This window comes from Fukomys damarensis, unplaced genomic scaffold, assembly GCF_012274545.1.
Source record: "Fukomys damarensis isolate Sample0158 unplaced genomic scaffold, DMR_v1.0_HiC HiC_scaffold_19, whole genome shotgun sequence".
In the NCBI taxonomy this organism is placed as follows: domain Eukaryota; kingdom Metazoa; phylum Chordata; class Mammalia; order Rodentia; family Bathyergidae; genus Fukomys; species Fukomys damarensis.
This window is the reverse complement of record NW_022900931.1, coordinates 46,372,565-46,386,616: the sequence shown is the minus strand read 5'-3', so window position 1 is coordinate 46,386,616 and position 14,052 is coordinate 46,372,565. Positions and strand designations below refer to the sequence as shown.

At 41.3% G+C, this 14,052-nt stretch overlaps 1 protein-coding gene across 3 annotated transcripts in view; it reads left to right on the top strand.

Annotated features, from left to right (window-relative positions):
* The window catches only part of Atf6 (activating transcription factor 6), a 204,911-nt gene extending 193,955 nt beyond the window's left edge, over positions 1-10,956 (top strand). For all 3 annotated transcript variants that reach the window (XM_010617026.3, XM_010617021.3, XM_010617014.3), the window contains exon 16: positions 5,774-10,956. In XM_010617026.3, coding sequence (XP_010615328.1) covers positions 5,774-5,982 — 209 coding nt within the window. In that variant the 3' untranslated portion in view covers positions 5,983-10,956. The remainder of the gene's footprint in view (positions 1-5,773) is intronic.
* Positions 10,957-14,052: the final 3,096 nt, after the last annotated feature.

Genomic DNA, 14,052 nt, shown 5'->3' with positions numbered 1-14,052 from the left:
TTAATGAATTTTTAAAGTTCAAACATTGTAATAATGCATACTGGCACACTTCTGTTGCATCAGAAGGTGTAATGAACAAGTTGGTGTTGGCACTCATACGTTATCACTTTGAGGACAGCAGCTACAAGATCCAAGGATATCTTGACAGTGAATCCTGTAGTAAGACTGTATTTGCCATAGGGCAGTAATGGGAAACCTTTCCGAGACCTAGTGCCAAACTGAAACCCCCCAAATCCAAAGCCTATTTATTTATCACAAAATGTTGACACTGCAATTAAATCTGAACAGTGAGGATTTAGTTTAGAAAAAACAACTCACACATTAACGTCTTTCGTCTTAAAAGAAAAACACAATAACGTGTATGCTATAAGTTTGCCACCTCTGCCATAGGTGATGTGATTTTCTGAAATGAACAATTCTTGGTTGAGTTCAGAAAAAAACATTCCCAGCGTTGTGAAATGGTTATAAGAATGGTTTCCAAAGGGGCTGGGGATTTAGCTCAGTGGTGCTGCCACCTGCCTCAAAAGCACAAATTTGATCTCCTGGTCCCTGGTCCCCCCCCCAAAAAAAAAGAGTGGTTTCCAAAGTCACACTTCTACTTTGCCATCTGCCAGCTGAGTGGTTAACCATATGATGTATGCTTCAGTTTCCTCGTCTATAAAATGGAAGTAATAATAATAATAATACCAGAATTAGGTGGATACAAGAATTAGATGAGTAGTGCTTAGCTCACAGAACCATTAATGTTTATTAAGTAAATTATTTTTGAGTAATTTCATTCCTGGAAATTTAGTATATTTTAAATCTACATACGAGTGCTTTATATTGGAATGTAAAACAGTGAGGCTCTGGACTAATATAGTAACAGTCAGAGATTTTAAACTGTGCTCAAATATACAGCAAGGTTGTACATTCCCAAATGCCCAGCATACCTGGCTCCTGCCTACTAGTTTCTAGCAACACCCCTCAGTCATCGTGGCCCCTGAAGGCGTCCCTGGAGGGTCTGTTGTTTTTATATACTCTGTTCCAGGCCAACACACATTTTCTGACATCATTACAGACTCAGCAGAATAAGCTCTCCTTGTCTTCTGAATCCTATGGTTCAGTGGTCCTAGCATCCTTATGGTATTTAGCCAGTTCTGGTGTGTGTCATAGATGAATGTGTGATGTCCCTCCCTCATTCTCTCTCTGCTTTTGACTATTTCCCATCCTAAATCTGTCCTGTTAAATTGGTTCCAGTGTCTTCCAGACAAGGGCATGTGTGGTTGCTAGGAGTGCTTTGCTCCTGCATGTGTTCTTATGTCTCTGTATTCTTGAAGTTGGCAGCACTGTCCGTGTTTCCATCTGCAGTGTGACAGTTATTATTCACTCTGTGTTCTTCCCCGCTGATGAGTGAGGTTCTAGTTTCACTACCATCACCCTTTCAATTTTACTCCACCCCCAATTTTGCTAAGGAAGCCAAAACTCATTTCTATAACTATTTTAACTCTATTCAATAAAACAGAGCATTAAATATCAGTTACAAAGGGAAATTTCAATCCTAGAATTTTCATGGGAGATTTCTTAGAAGTGAAATTCAAAATGGGCCCTAAGAGATTAATAGAATTGGACTGGGTAGGGAATTTTGGAAGAAAATGAATTTTTTTTCCTAATAGTGGAAAAAATATTGTACCAGCAATGACTGGCATGCTGGCAGGATCAACACCGGGCCTTGTGATGAAAGTTAGAGATAAGATCGGCCACAGTAGAAATGTGGCATTTTGCCACTTCTTTGTTCATTGCATTTCCACCGCTCTTTTCTGTGTGCTTTAGCTGAAAATGTCTCTTGCAGCCCATGGGTTGGTAGATACTCAAGCCCCCTCGCAGGCCTACCCCGCACCTGAATTAGATTCAGGTACAGAGACCAACAGTACCTCCTGTCACCAGCTGGGCTGGCACAGAGCAGACCACAATAGGATGTTGTCTGATTCAGAACAGAAACCTGTTCAGTTATTTATGCTTCTTTGCAAAGCACTGGTGAAGTCTTGTCACTTTTTAAAACTAAACTTCATGTAAAATAGTTGGGTATTTCACTCTGTTTATGGTCAAGGTTCTGGTTTCTGTGTTAGTCATCTCCCAGCTCCCAGCCTCCTGGCAGCCATGCTTAATTCAGTTATTGTGTGTTTACAGGCTGCGGAGAATTCCATGTTGCCTAGAGTTTTTCCACCTCCAATGTCCAGACGCTTGGGTGGGGGGCTTTCCAACCATTCTGAGCATTCAGAATCACATTTTAGTGCTCTGTTTGAAGCCATTCATCTCTCTTTTTATTTGCCTGATTCGTTTTGAGCTTAAAGTATGCCTAGTGGACACTTTTGTCCCAACTTAGATCAGAGTTTTTCCTCATTCTGTCACTTCAGAAAGCCGAGGACGCAAGCTGTCCTCCACTTGTGCGGCGGCCACATGCTGGGAGAAGAGGAAGTAAATCTTTGACACTCATTCCAGGACCATTCCTTTTGTTTCTTAGTTTATTCTGCCATCATTTTTAAAAATTAAATGTATATTTGCAAAATATGGTTTGGCAGTCTTTTCACATATTTTATCTCTCATCTCCCTAATCTAATATTTACCATGTTCCCTCTTGTCAGAAAACCCACAACTTTGCTGATTTCTCTTGCCTAGAGCCTTGTGACGGACAGTGAAGACCTGGTCCTTCAGATGTGCGGTGCCTCCGTAGCCCCTGTCATCCTTGTCTGTGTTCCCCTTCAGAGGCCCTTTCTCCCCTCCCCATCTAAGCCTCCAGTCTTCCGTTCTTAATCCCTAATTAGAATTCGCTCTGGTATTTTTTTTTTTTAATTCATACCGAGGGGCATATTGTAGGGAACAGTTGAAGATGTTGTCCTTTTCAAAGTGTTCGCCTATTAACAGAACTTAAAGTCTTAAAAGATGAAGGGCCTCATGTGCCACTGGTAAAGAGGAGTTTTGGAGTCTCTCTGCTGCTCCTGGGTGCACAGTGTGTACACACAGGCCCCATAGCTGAAGCGAGGGGACTTTCAAAGGGCGAGAGTTATCACGAGTTGTTTCCCAGTCTGTCCTTTAATTGAAATAGTGCAGATCTTGTCAGTAATGGTGAGAGTGCCTCACTATCTGTTCAAAGTGCTTAGTACAAAGCCCCCAGAGAACTCATTTTGAAGTGCAAACAGTGAACCAAATAGTGTTGCTCTAGTCCCTTTAACTGTCCTGTAGAGGCGATGTGTATTTTGGAATTCCTAAAGATTCATCACTCCAAACTTTAAAGCACTGAGAAGGGGATTCCTGAACTCAGCTTCAGAGGTTCACGTACTGGTTGCCCAAGTAATACTGATCGTTTCCTTGACATGGAATTTTTTACCTACAGAAGAAGGGAGTGAAGAACAGAACCTATTTCAAAGCCACCTAGACCAAACTTACCCTGAGGTCTGGTTGGGTTTAAGATGACAGTGCCATTTCAACCATGGCCAGAATTCCTATATTTCAGAACCAAATTGCAGCTTTAGCTGTCCCTCATAGACTTTGAGCTTATGTTTCCAAATTTTCTATCTCCTTGGTATTTAAGCTATTAAAGAATTTCAGTTATCAGTTTCAACCATAGAGGCACATGGGCTCTAATGACTTCTGCAGGTGGTTTGGGCTGTACTAGAGAACCTAGTCTTGATCTTCATCCATCATCTGGATTCTGAGTTAATCCAGGAAAGCAGTAAAAATTAGTAATGTGAATTGCATGTCTCTGTTACATGTGTTTTTCATTATTCGGTCATCTGCAATGTAGGCACATACACACATATACATGCACACACAGGAGGGACTATAGTTCCAAAAGGAAATGACTGGTGTGGTGCCTTGAAATCTGAACTTGGTCACATGTTCTGAATGAAATGACTCCAAATGACATTAGCAGAATGTCTTTTCTTCCATCCCCTACAGTTTGGAAAATACTTTGATGAGAAACATTGACTAATTTACAGGCATTCAAATTTAATTTTTTAAGGATCAGCAAATGATTTGATAACCACTGCAGTGACAGCACTTGTGAAAATGGAATTATGCTTCCATAGTAGGCTTAAAGACAACTAGGGCTAGTTAACATGCAACAGCAGCAGCCAGCTGTTCTTCATCTCTGGCCAGGCGGGGAAAGAAATAAATTAGCTTCAACTGTAATAAAAAGATTTTTAAGACTTGTAGTGGGAGATTTATTATAAATGGAGACTATTTAAACATTGGAACAGATACCCAAGCAATAGAAGTGGAGAAATGATGTTTTTCATTAGATTTAAAGTAGACGGCATCATCTATTCACTGAACTTAAAATTGATAGATTATTAGATATGTCTAGTAATTTTTAACTCTTGGAGCAGGGCATCACATTCAGAATATGATGGACTCTGTCTCCAAAAACTGCACACACAAGTGAACTTTTTTATATAATTGTATGGAAACAAGACTGCCTGAAGTCTGTAAATTAAACTCCACTTTAAGACACCCCAGACTAGATGACAGCCCAAAGTCCGTCCTTACTTCCCGAGTGACACGCTCTATGGCTTAGTTTTTCCAAGGGTAGCAATGGAATCTGAAGAACAAAACTTTGTGTTTTCTTCCTCTAGATTTGTGATGCCCAACATGCACTGTGACAAAGTAAAAAGAAAGGATATTAGAGTAGCATTTTGCTTTTGAATTCAACTCTTTCTCATAGAGAAGTTAAATGTTTAGTTTTTAAAAATCACGGGCTGACTTTGTATCATCATCCCAGAAAGATCACATAGAACTGGACCATCTGCACATGCAGCTCCAGATTCATGGATGAAAAAACAAAATCATATGCCACACTGACTCTCCAGCACTTTTCCAAGCTCATAGCTTCTAACTGTATCGCTGTAATTGTTCATCTGGGCTTGGAAAATATTATCTGTTTATAATTGTCTCATCAGTTCTGTGCCCTAGTTTCATTGACTATAAATTGAAAAATGACACCCAGGATTATAAATCAGGGAATAATCTGGCCTTCTCCCTAAAATAGGAAGCTCTCTTCCTCTTGGGAAGTAAGAAAGGAGTATAATAGTATGCTTCTCTATCTTTTAAACTCTTGACAGTGAGCTAGCTCACTTGTGTTAAGCAGGACTGTGTGTGTTTTCCCTGTTTCCTCCCACAGACGCCAGTCCTGTAGCACTTCCGTCAAGCTCATATTGGCAATCTACCAGTACTTGTCACTTTGTACTAGATATAATAGTGATCTCTGGGTAAGAATATAATTCTCAGATGTCTGTGACTTCTCACATCACTGCTCCTAAGGCATTAGGAGTGTAGTATCCTACTGAAATTAGAGATTTTACTGAAGAATAGGAGCTAAGCAGTGTAGGCCAAGGTCTCTTCACTATCCACTTGGCTGGTCCTTTGGACATTGTTCCTTCCCATTGTTGAAGGGAAAAAGGAGGCTTAAGTATTCTTACCTCTGCTGTGCGCTAAATTCCCTTTCTGTTCCAGTGCTCATATCATGGCAGTTCACTTCATGGCAGACACACAAGAAACACAGTGCGTGTGGACAGATGTTCTGTGGCATGGACTATGGTAGTGACTCCATTCCTTATGAGCCCAGTCCTGCTGCAGCTCTGCCTAGTGACTGATAAAGTTCCTCCTCACCCTTGAAAGTGTACCAACAGTTCACGCCCTTAGAGCACACTGATGCCCTTGTGGAATTGAAGCTTATGAGAGATGTATGTGCTAGTGAATATTTATTTATTCCTGTGTATATTCCTCTCTGCAGAAAACGTGATCAATGGGCAGGATTATGAAGTGATGATGCAGATTGACTGCCAGGTGATGGACACCCGGATCCTGCACATCAAAAGCTCCTCGGTTCCTCCTTACCTCCGAGATCAGCAGAGGAATCAAACGAACACCTTCTTTGGTTCCCCTCCAGCAGCCACAGAGGCAACCCACGTTGTCAGCACCATCCCCGAGTCGTTACAGTGATTCTCTGCAGCTAGGCGGGTGAGAATGGGACCTGCCAGGCCCAAGAGCAGGCAAGAGGACCGCTACTTTCCGTCTCCACAGCAGCAGGCAGAGAGCCGCCTCAAACTCCAGTCAGGGAGCAGAGACGGAAGAAACTGCTCCTCTTCCAAACTGCCAGAGCTTGGGTGAGAGAACATTTCTCCAGTGGCAAATGGAGCCTGCTTCCTCCAGTGTTACCTGGTATAGATCCTCCCCACCCCGCCGATGCCTTGTCATTCTGTATTTGTGTTATGCTTTCAAATAAGATCCACTTTGGGCCATGAATTTAGCTCACTGGTTCCGCCGCCTGCCTCACAAGTGCAAAGTCCTGAGTTCGATTCCTGATACAAAAAGAAAAGCAAAAGATCCACTTCCCCTTCTGCCACTTCATTTGTTGATAAAGTGGTTTTCCTTTAGAACTGTAGACCTTAGTAACACAGATGGTTTCCACTGGTTGGTTTTCTCATTCTTTTACTGAAAGCCCACTTTGGATATTACGCTTGAGAAAACAAATTTGAAAACCAGAACAGCCAAGAAACATCCAACAAAGAGTCAAAACTATTTGGAGCTTTGGGTAAAAAGGAATATTCCCAGTTGATAAAGTTAACTATTACTTGGGATTTTTTGGTTCATCTGTAAACAAATAACTGTGCTGGGCATCTGAGGGTGGACCACACATTGGAGAGAATGGAAGGGAAGAGGAAGCTCAGAGGGGAGCCTTGAAAAAGGAGGTAGCTCCATTAATACATGTTTAAAATGTTGAAAGTTTGATGCTGCTGCAGTTTAAGATTAAAGCCACAGCTACTGTGTATTGTCAGGATTCTAGGCTGCTGAGTCCAGCATGCAGACTGATGTCTTCTCTTGACTGATCTGGTGCAGATCCTCAAGGACCACAGGGCAAATCCCTCATTTTCATTTTAGAAATCCTCATGGTACCAAATTCAGCTAAGGTGCAGCAAGAACATTTTCTCTTGAAAATTGACAGGTATTTTTTTCTTAAGATGATACAGACAAGCAAGTTTAGATTCTGGCTGAGGAAGTACATCCTGTATTATGGCAATAATTTTCAGCTCCTCCGGTGAAAAGGCAGTACAAGTTTGAACTCTTGTTGTTCAACGAAGAGCTGTGCTCACTTGCATTTTACTGAATTTTGCCTACTTCCTTTGCCATGGGAGAGTCAAATTATGCTTCACAAATACGGATGTCAGGCAACGATGTCCTCTCTGACAGTCTACCTTCAGTTTCTAAATTGAGTCCTTCTCCCTCTCTATTATGAAACCTTTCAATTCTCTTGATAGAACTCAGTCTGCAAATGCTTCTTTTCACCACAATTAACTTGCCTTATCAGATTTCTTCCCCCTCTATTCCATACTATATCAATTATTTCCTTTTCCTCTTTACAAGAAAAGGAAAGAAAAACCATATCAACCCCTAAAGGACTCCATGCAGTTAGTTCATTTTCTGCCTGTGAGCCAATCAGGCCTGCCTTCTAAATAATTGTAAACAACTACCAACATTTCTAACTCTGGACAGTGGTGCCTCTCAAGCTAGTCAGTTGCTTTCCAAGGAAATCAGTTTATCTTGGGGGTGGAGGGCTATGCTTTATTACCTGCTAACCTGGAGTTTGAGTTAGCCTTCCTCTTTTTCCACATCACAGGCTCTCTTCAATCAGTGCAACACTCCCCTCTGATCTAGCTCCTGGGTGATTTTCAGATAAGAACTATACTCCCTGGTGACTGTTCTTTTAATGGGTACTAAAGAATAGACAGCAAATCCTAAAGACTCTTAGGTTACTGGGCAGTCTTCCAGTGGGATCGCCTACAGCCCTGCTCCTTCCTGTCCTGTAATATGAATTAGCCCAGCAAGAGGCCGTAACTGTGGCTAGCAGGCAGTGATGTCATGGTCATTCCCAAGCCTCTAATCTGCTAGAAGTGTCGTGTGTTAGGGTAGGTGCATAGGATGTATCTCTCCTCTCCTTCGCACTGATTCACACAAGGAGAAACCTCCACAAGGTCTTCTTGTCTTTAGCACTTCGCTCTTCCTCAGTCCTATTCCTAGCTTTTCCTGAAGACTTCAGTTATGTCATGTTCACCAGCATCCTTTCCTCCGTGATGGGTAAGAATGTGGCTGATGGTTGGGAGGTCTGGATGGTTGGCACCCCGTCATGGAGCTGAGTGCCTGGGAAGTGACTGATGCTTGGGAGCAACAGGGACCTTTGCCTTCTGTCATTCACTGACCCCACAGCTCCTTGTTCTTGATCTTCTTTGGGATGAGGGAATAGGAGCCTCCTCAGGGTAGAATTTCAGGAAACAAATGGCAGCTGACAAGTTGCAAAGAAGAACTCAGCTTTCTAAGTTGCTGGCAGAGTTATTATTAATTCCTGGGCACAAGGGTAGTTGTTATTTTTAGTATTTGATTGCCAGCTCCAGGCCCTTTAGGAAGTGGAGAGCTGCTGTGACAGATTAATAGTTAAGCAAGCATTTGAGCTTCAGTTTTTGGCAGCATTGCCTCTGGGGGTGTTGTAGCTGGGAAGTATGGGAGATATGTGAGTGTATATATACGTTATATATATATTAATTTATTAAGTTTCAAAGTGGGATTTTTGCAAGCCTGTGAGAAAACTAGATAACTCACGGGGAAGGAAGTCCACCTATTAGATGCTGTCGTGCTCTTGGACCAAAACCACTATGATGTTGGGAAGAGGCCGTGGAGACCAGCAGCAGTAGTCGTTCTGCCTGTTTGCAAGTCCCAAATTGTTAGGCCTAATGTAAATTAAGTGGATGTTTCCTCCCGCTAACTTCTGAGTCAGACATTGGGGAGTCTCTGTGGGGTTAACTCATGCACCAGTAGCCCAGGCACACAGCTTTGTTAGGAGGATGCCAGTGTGCTCTAGTGAGGAGTTAATGGGAAAGGATAACTCTTGAGGTAAAAGTATTGTTTGCAGAGCTTGTAGTTTAGCAACTTTACATTAGACCACTGGGTGGGCTTTACTTTTTCAGAAATAATAAGTCCTCCATGGTTATAAAAACTCAGAGCGGCTTCTAATTTTTTTTTCTTTACATGACTAAAATTCCCAGGACAAAGCTGGCACCTCTTTGTCTTTTTTTGTTAGCAACTAATAGACATGGAGGTATTTGAGAGCAGTGATGTTACATGAGTCATTCTTCAATGTTCCCAATAAACATTACTTAGAAACATACGAGGAAGTTGGGACTCAAACTGATTTTTCTAGCACGTTTAAAGAAACACTACTCTGATTAAATCTGGTTTGGCTAACTCCCCCGGGGCATATATTCCTCAGTCATCACCACAGCCAAGGCAGCCCAGCAAGATGCTGTTAAACACTTCCGCTGTGGCATTTAGAGTGTTTAAAACTGAAGAACTCTCAAGTTCTTCACAACTTTTAGAATACTTTTTGATTCTTGCCATTTTACTAAACTCAGGTTGTGAAAACTGAAAGAAATGTATCACAGGAAAAGACGTAATTGCATTTGACTCTCTAACACATCGAAAAGTTTCGGAGCAACTTCCACTTTCAATGACATATTAAAAGTAACCACATACACTTTCATAACCTGCAGCACCAGAGTCTGATCCAGTGCTCCCTTTGAGTCTGACCTCATGGAAAGTTTTCATCCTTGAAACCTTTCCACTGCATACTTTTGGGCCGACTCAGCCACCTTCAGCAGATCCATATTAGCTGCGTACGGCAGCTGTGTCAAATAAGATTGATTATTGCCGGATTTGATAGAACTCTTTACCATCTCTGGACCCCGTATCCCTTACCAAAGCCATGTTTCATCTGTCCTGGTCATTTTAATTTACATAAATCAAGATCCTTGCTACTAATAAGAATCCAGTTATAACTTTTACCATAAAATAAGAAAACTTAAAAAGAAAGAGAATGAAATATAAGAATTTTTCATTCTTAACCCTCACAATATTTGGAAGGGGAAATTTCTGTTTTCCCCCTACCTGCAGGGACTGTGGCCAATATTTAAGGAAACAGAAACTGGACTACCCAAAAAGGTATTACCAGAGTCCAGAAGGAACTATGCACAGAAGAGAAATGCAATTTTCTCCTACCTGAAAATTCAAGAGAATTTTCTCCTGACTTATATTTTTAATGACTAATCTTAAAGTTTATTTTGGATAGAACTAGAACTTTCCACAATTTATTCTAATATCTGCGTTATCTTTCATGTGCAATAGGATTTATGGGAAAAATGATAAAAATGTATGGTTAGAAACTTTGATTTGATGTATGAATCGTGTTATGGCTAGCCAGTGTCACATAGTAAACATAATTCTCAGCTAACTTTAAGCATTGGGGATTTAGGACTTTAAAAGACTTAATTATATTAGGCTTGAGAATTCAGAATATAGTTTGTCCTTTGTCAAGTCTAACGAACGCCACACTATTATGTTGTTTGTCCCCAAAGAGATTGGCGACCATTAGTTAAATAAATCGGAGGCCTGGTGTATTCCCTGGTGTGCTAATCCCAGAAAGAGATTAGCAGGTTGACTTTCACAGCAAATGTTTACTGACTGAAATATTTTCATTCATATGGAGCCCTAATTTCTGGGCCAGTCACTAGGATGGAGGAGATGTTGGGGAACAAGTGCTTTTGATGAAGACTATGAAGTGATACTAGCCTTAGAGATACCAGTTTCTTTTTCCCATCATGATGGCAAGGATGGTTTAACTGAGAACAGTAATGCTGTACCCACGCAGCCCCTGGAACCTGAGGAAAGTATTAGGGATGCAACATCGCCAGGACTTCTTCCTTGGGATGTATCCATGCTAATTTAATTTAATAATGTGCTGAGGATGAAAAGGAAGGAGGTGTCATTCTCTCCTTTAATAGTTGTCAGTTTATAATACATAAATGATGACAGTGAACTATTTCATATTTTCAAACAACTCTTTATAATGCAATACCTTTTCTTTCTCTAAGATTCAAATAAAGAATTTTTAAACTTGCTTTGTTTCATTCTATATGTAGAAAACGAACAGATGTCTCTAGTCTGAAGTAGTTAGTAATGGGAAAGGAAGCCTCTACAGGTTTTGCATCTTGTGTTATTCTTTAGATGAAATTGTTGAACTATTTCTTCTTTTCTTCCAAGGCTGGTTAAGTAAAAACTTTCTTTATTGTGTCCAGATATTTGAACTATAATCTCCTTGAGGGAAAACATTATCTAAAAGCTATACTTTTCTGTGTCATCAGGAAGCTGGGTTACTCAGTTTCACATCCAGTCCTCACCAGAGGCCCACTCTCCAGCTTGGAATGGCAAATGCCACCACATGTGAAGCTCATTGCTGCGAGCTGACAACAGCAGGTCCATCCTGGGGTAATTAATGCAGCCATTTACTGTACGTCCAGTGGGTGCTTCAGATGCAGTTTAACTATTTTAATCTTCCCTAAAACCTGTTTCCTAAGAGAGTATCCTCTTCAAGGGCCTTCTCCCAGTGGTCTAACTTCCTGCCACTCATCCCTACCTTTTAAAGGTTCCACCACCTCCCAAAGTGCCACAGGCACATGGCTTTGGGGGATGTTCTAGACCCAAATGGTAGCTGAGGCAAAACTACATTTGTTTCAAAGTACACCTTCATGAACTTATTTAAAAAGCGGACTCTCACATGCACTAGAAAGAAGCCTACAGGACCTTTACAGACTGATGCAACACTGTTAAGTGCTCTTTATTGTCCTAACTCTTCAGTAAAAGCTGATCACACAGATTGTAGCAGTGTTTTGAGGAGTAGAAAATAAAAGCAGGAGAAGGAATCAACAACTGGGATCTCATCTTACTGAAAAGCTTCTGCACTGCAAAAGAAACCATCAACAGAACTAAGAGACAACCTACACTGTGGGAAAAAATTTTTACCAGCTGCTCCTCAAAGGACTATTATCTAGAATATATAAAGAACTCAAAACAATCAGCCCCCACAAATATAAAGACCCAATTCAAAAATGGGCATCTGAAATAGACATTTCTCAGACAAAGAAGTAAAAGCAGCAAGTAAATATATGAAAAAATGTTCCATATCACTGGTCATTCAAGAGATGCAATGAAAACAACACTGAGATTCCACCTCACCCCACAAAGAATGGCTGCTATCAAGAAATCGCACAATAACAAATGTTGGCGGGGTTGTGGGGAGGAAGAAACCCTTCTCCCTTGTTGGTGGGAGTGCAGACTGGTGTAACCACTGTGGAAATCAATATGGAGATACCTCAAAGAGCTAGGTCTAGAGGTTCCATTCGACCCAGCCATCCCTCTGCTGGGTATCTTTCCAAAAGATTTAAAAGAATCATACCACAGTGATATATGCGCACCAATGTTTATAGTGGCACAGTTTGTAATAGCTAAATCTTGGAAACAGCCCATCTGCCCATCTGTTGGAAACTGGATAAAGAAGATGTGGTTTTTCTATAAAATGGAATACTACTCAGCCATAAAGAATGAGAAATTAGAGTCATTCATAGGAAAATGGACACATATTGAGGATGTACTCTTAAGTGAAATAAATAAGTCACACATGTGTAAATACCGAATAGTTTCTCTGGTGTGAAAAACTATAATAGTACACAAGATCCTAATGGGATAATTAAGAGTGTGAAATAGGAAGAAAAGGGCTAAAGGTGTAGGGAAAGTGGGAAGGGTGGGGGAAAGGAAATAAGGGAAAAGAAAAAATATGAGAAAATGAAAAAATGGAAATAAAGAGTTTGTTAATGGGGAGGGGAGGAGGGGGTGAAGGGAGGGCAGGAGGAACAAGGGGAAAATATGAGAACCAAGACCTGTCATATGAAGGTTCAGGATCCCAGTAATGAATGTAACTGTATTTTATACCTAGATTGTACCAAAAAACTCAATAAAATGAAAATAAGGGCAGGGTTCAGTTGCTATCACGAACAAAGAAAAAAGCAGACAATTCAGCAAGACATGCCATTCCTGAGGTGGAAGCAACAGAGGTAAAGAAAGGAAATAGAACTCCCTCCTCCAACCCCTCCACCACCACCAAGTCCTTATGGGACTGTCCCCAGGCACTTCTCATCATAGGTCAAGCCAATGTTTCAATCTCAAAGAATAACCATAAATTATACTTGGTTACAAATACATGGTGTCACAAACAGGGCTCTTCTGGTACATACCCTGCAATTTATCTAACTGTTCCTCTTTGGGTAAAGTCAGATCATTTCCAGTGTTTTGCTTACCACAGGAAATCTATGTCATATTTTACTCCATCGTTTTCATTTGCTGTGATCAGTATAAATGTCTAAAGATACTCCTTCCCTTCCCTTCATTCGGTTGATGGTAATGATTGGTGCGTATTGTTTTGCGGGGTTTTGTTTTTGGTTTGTTTTTGTTTTTGAGACACGGCCTCACTATGTAGTTGAGACTGACCTGGAACTCACTATGGAGCCCAGGCTGGTCTCAAACTCACAGCAATCCTCCTGCCTCAGCCTACCGAGTGCTGGGATTACAGGCGTGTGCCACCATGCCCAGCTGATTGATGCTTATTGAAGATTTAACCTTCTGCGAGACATTGTGTTAAGCCTTTCCAAGCATTAAGTCACACTTCACCCTGGACTTTATAGCTATAGATATCATTATCTATGTATTATAGATAAGTAGGCGCAAGAGATCAAGTAACTTGCCCGAGATCTCATGACTAGTACATAGCAGAGCTAGCTAGGATTTGAAATTGAGTTTATCACGATTTTAAAGTCACATGGCTCCTGTTACACTACATTGCCATTAATGCTTTGAAGCCATAAGATGACAACAGGGGAGAGTAAGAAATCAAGCTACACAACAAGGGCAGCCACAATGTTGAAGCACACTCGGGAAAGAGGATGCAGCTATGAAGCCCAGCAGTGCCAGAGAGCTCACTATGCGTGACTCATGCCCCCAAAAGGAACATACCGAAAGCTGGTGAGCTCCCCTGGCTACTGCATGGCTCCCCCTGGACCTCTAATAACTGAAACCCCTGGCTCTGCCAACCTCCCCTCTGCTCACATCCAAGAGACCAACCTCAGGATGCATGTG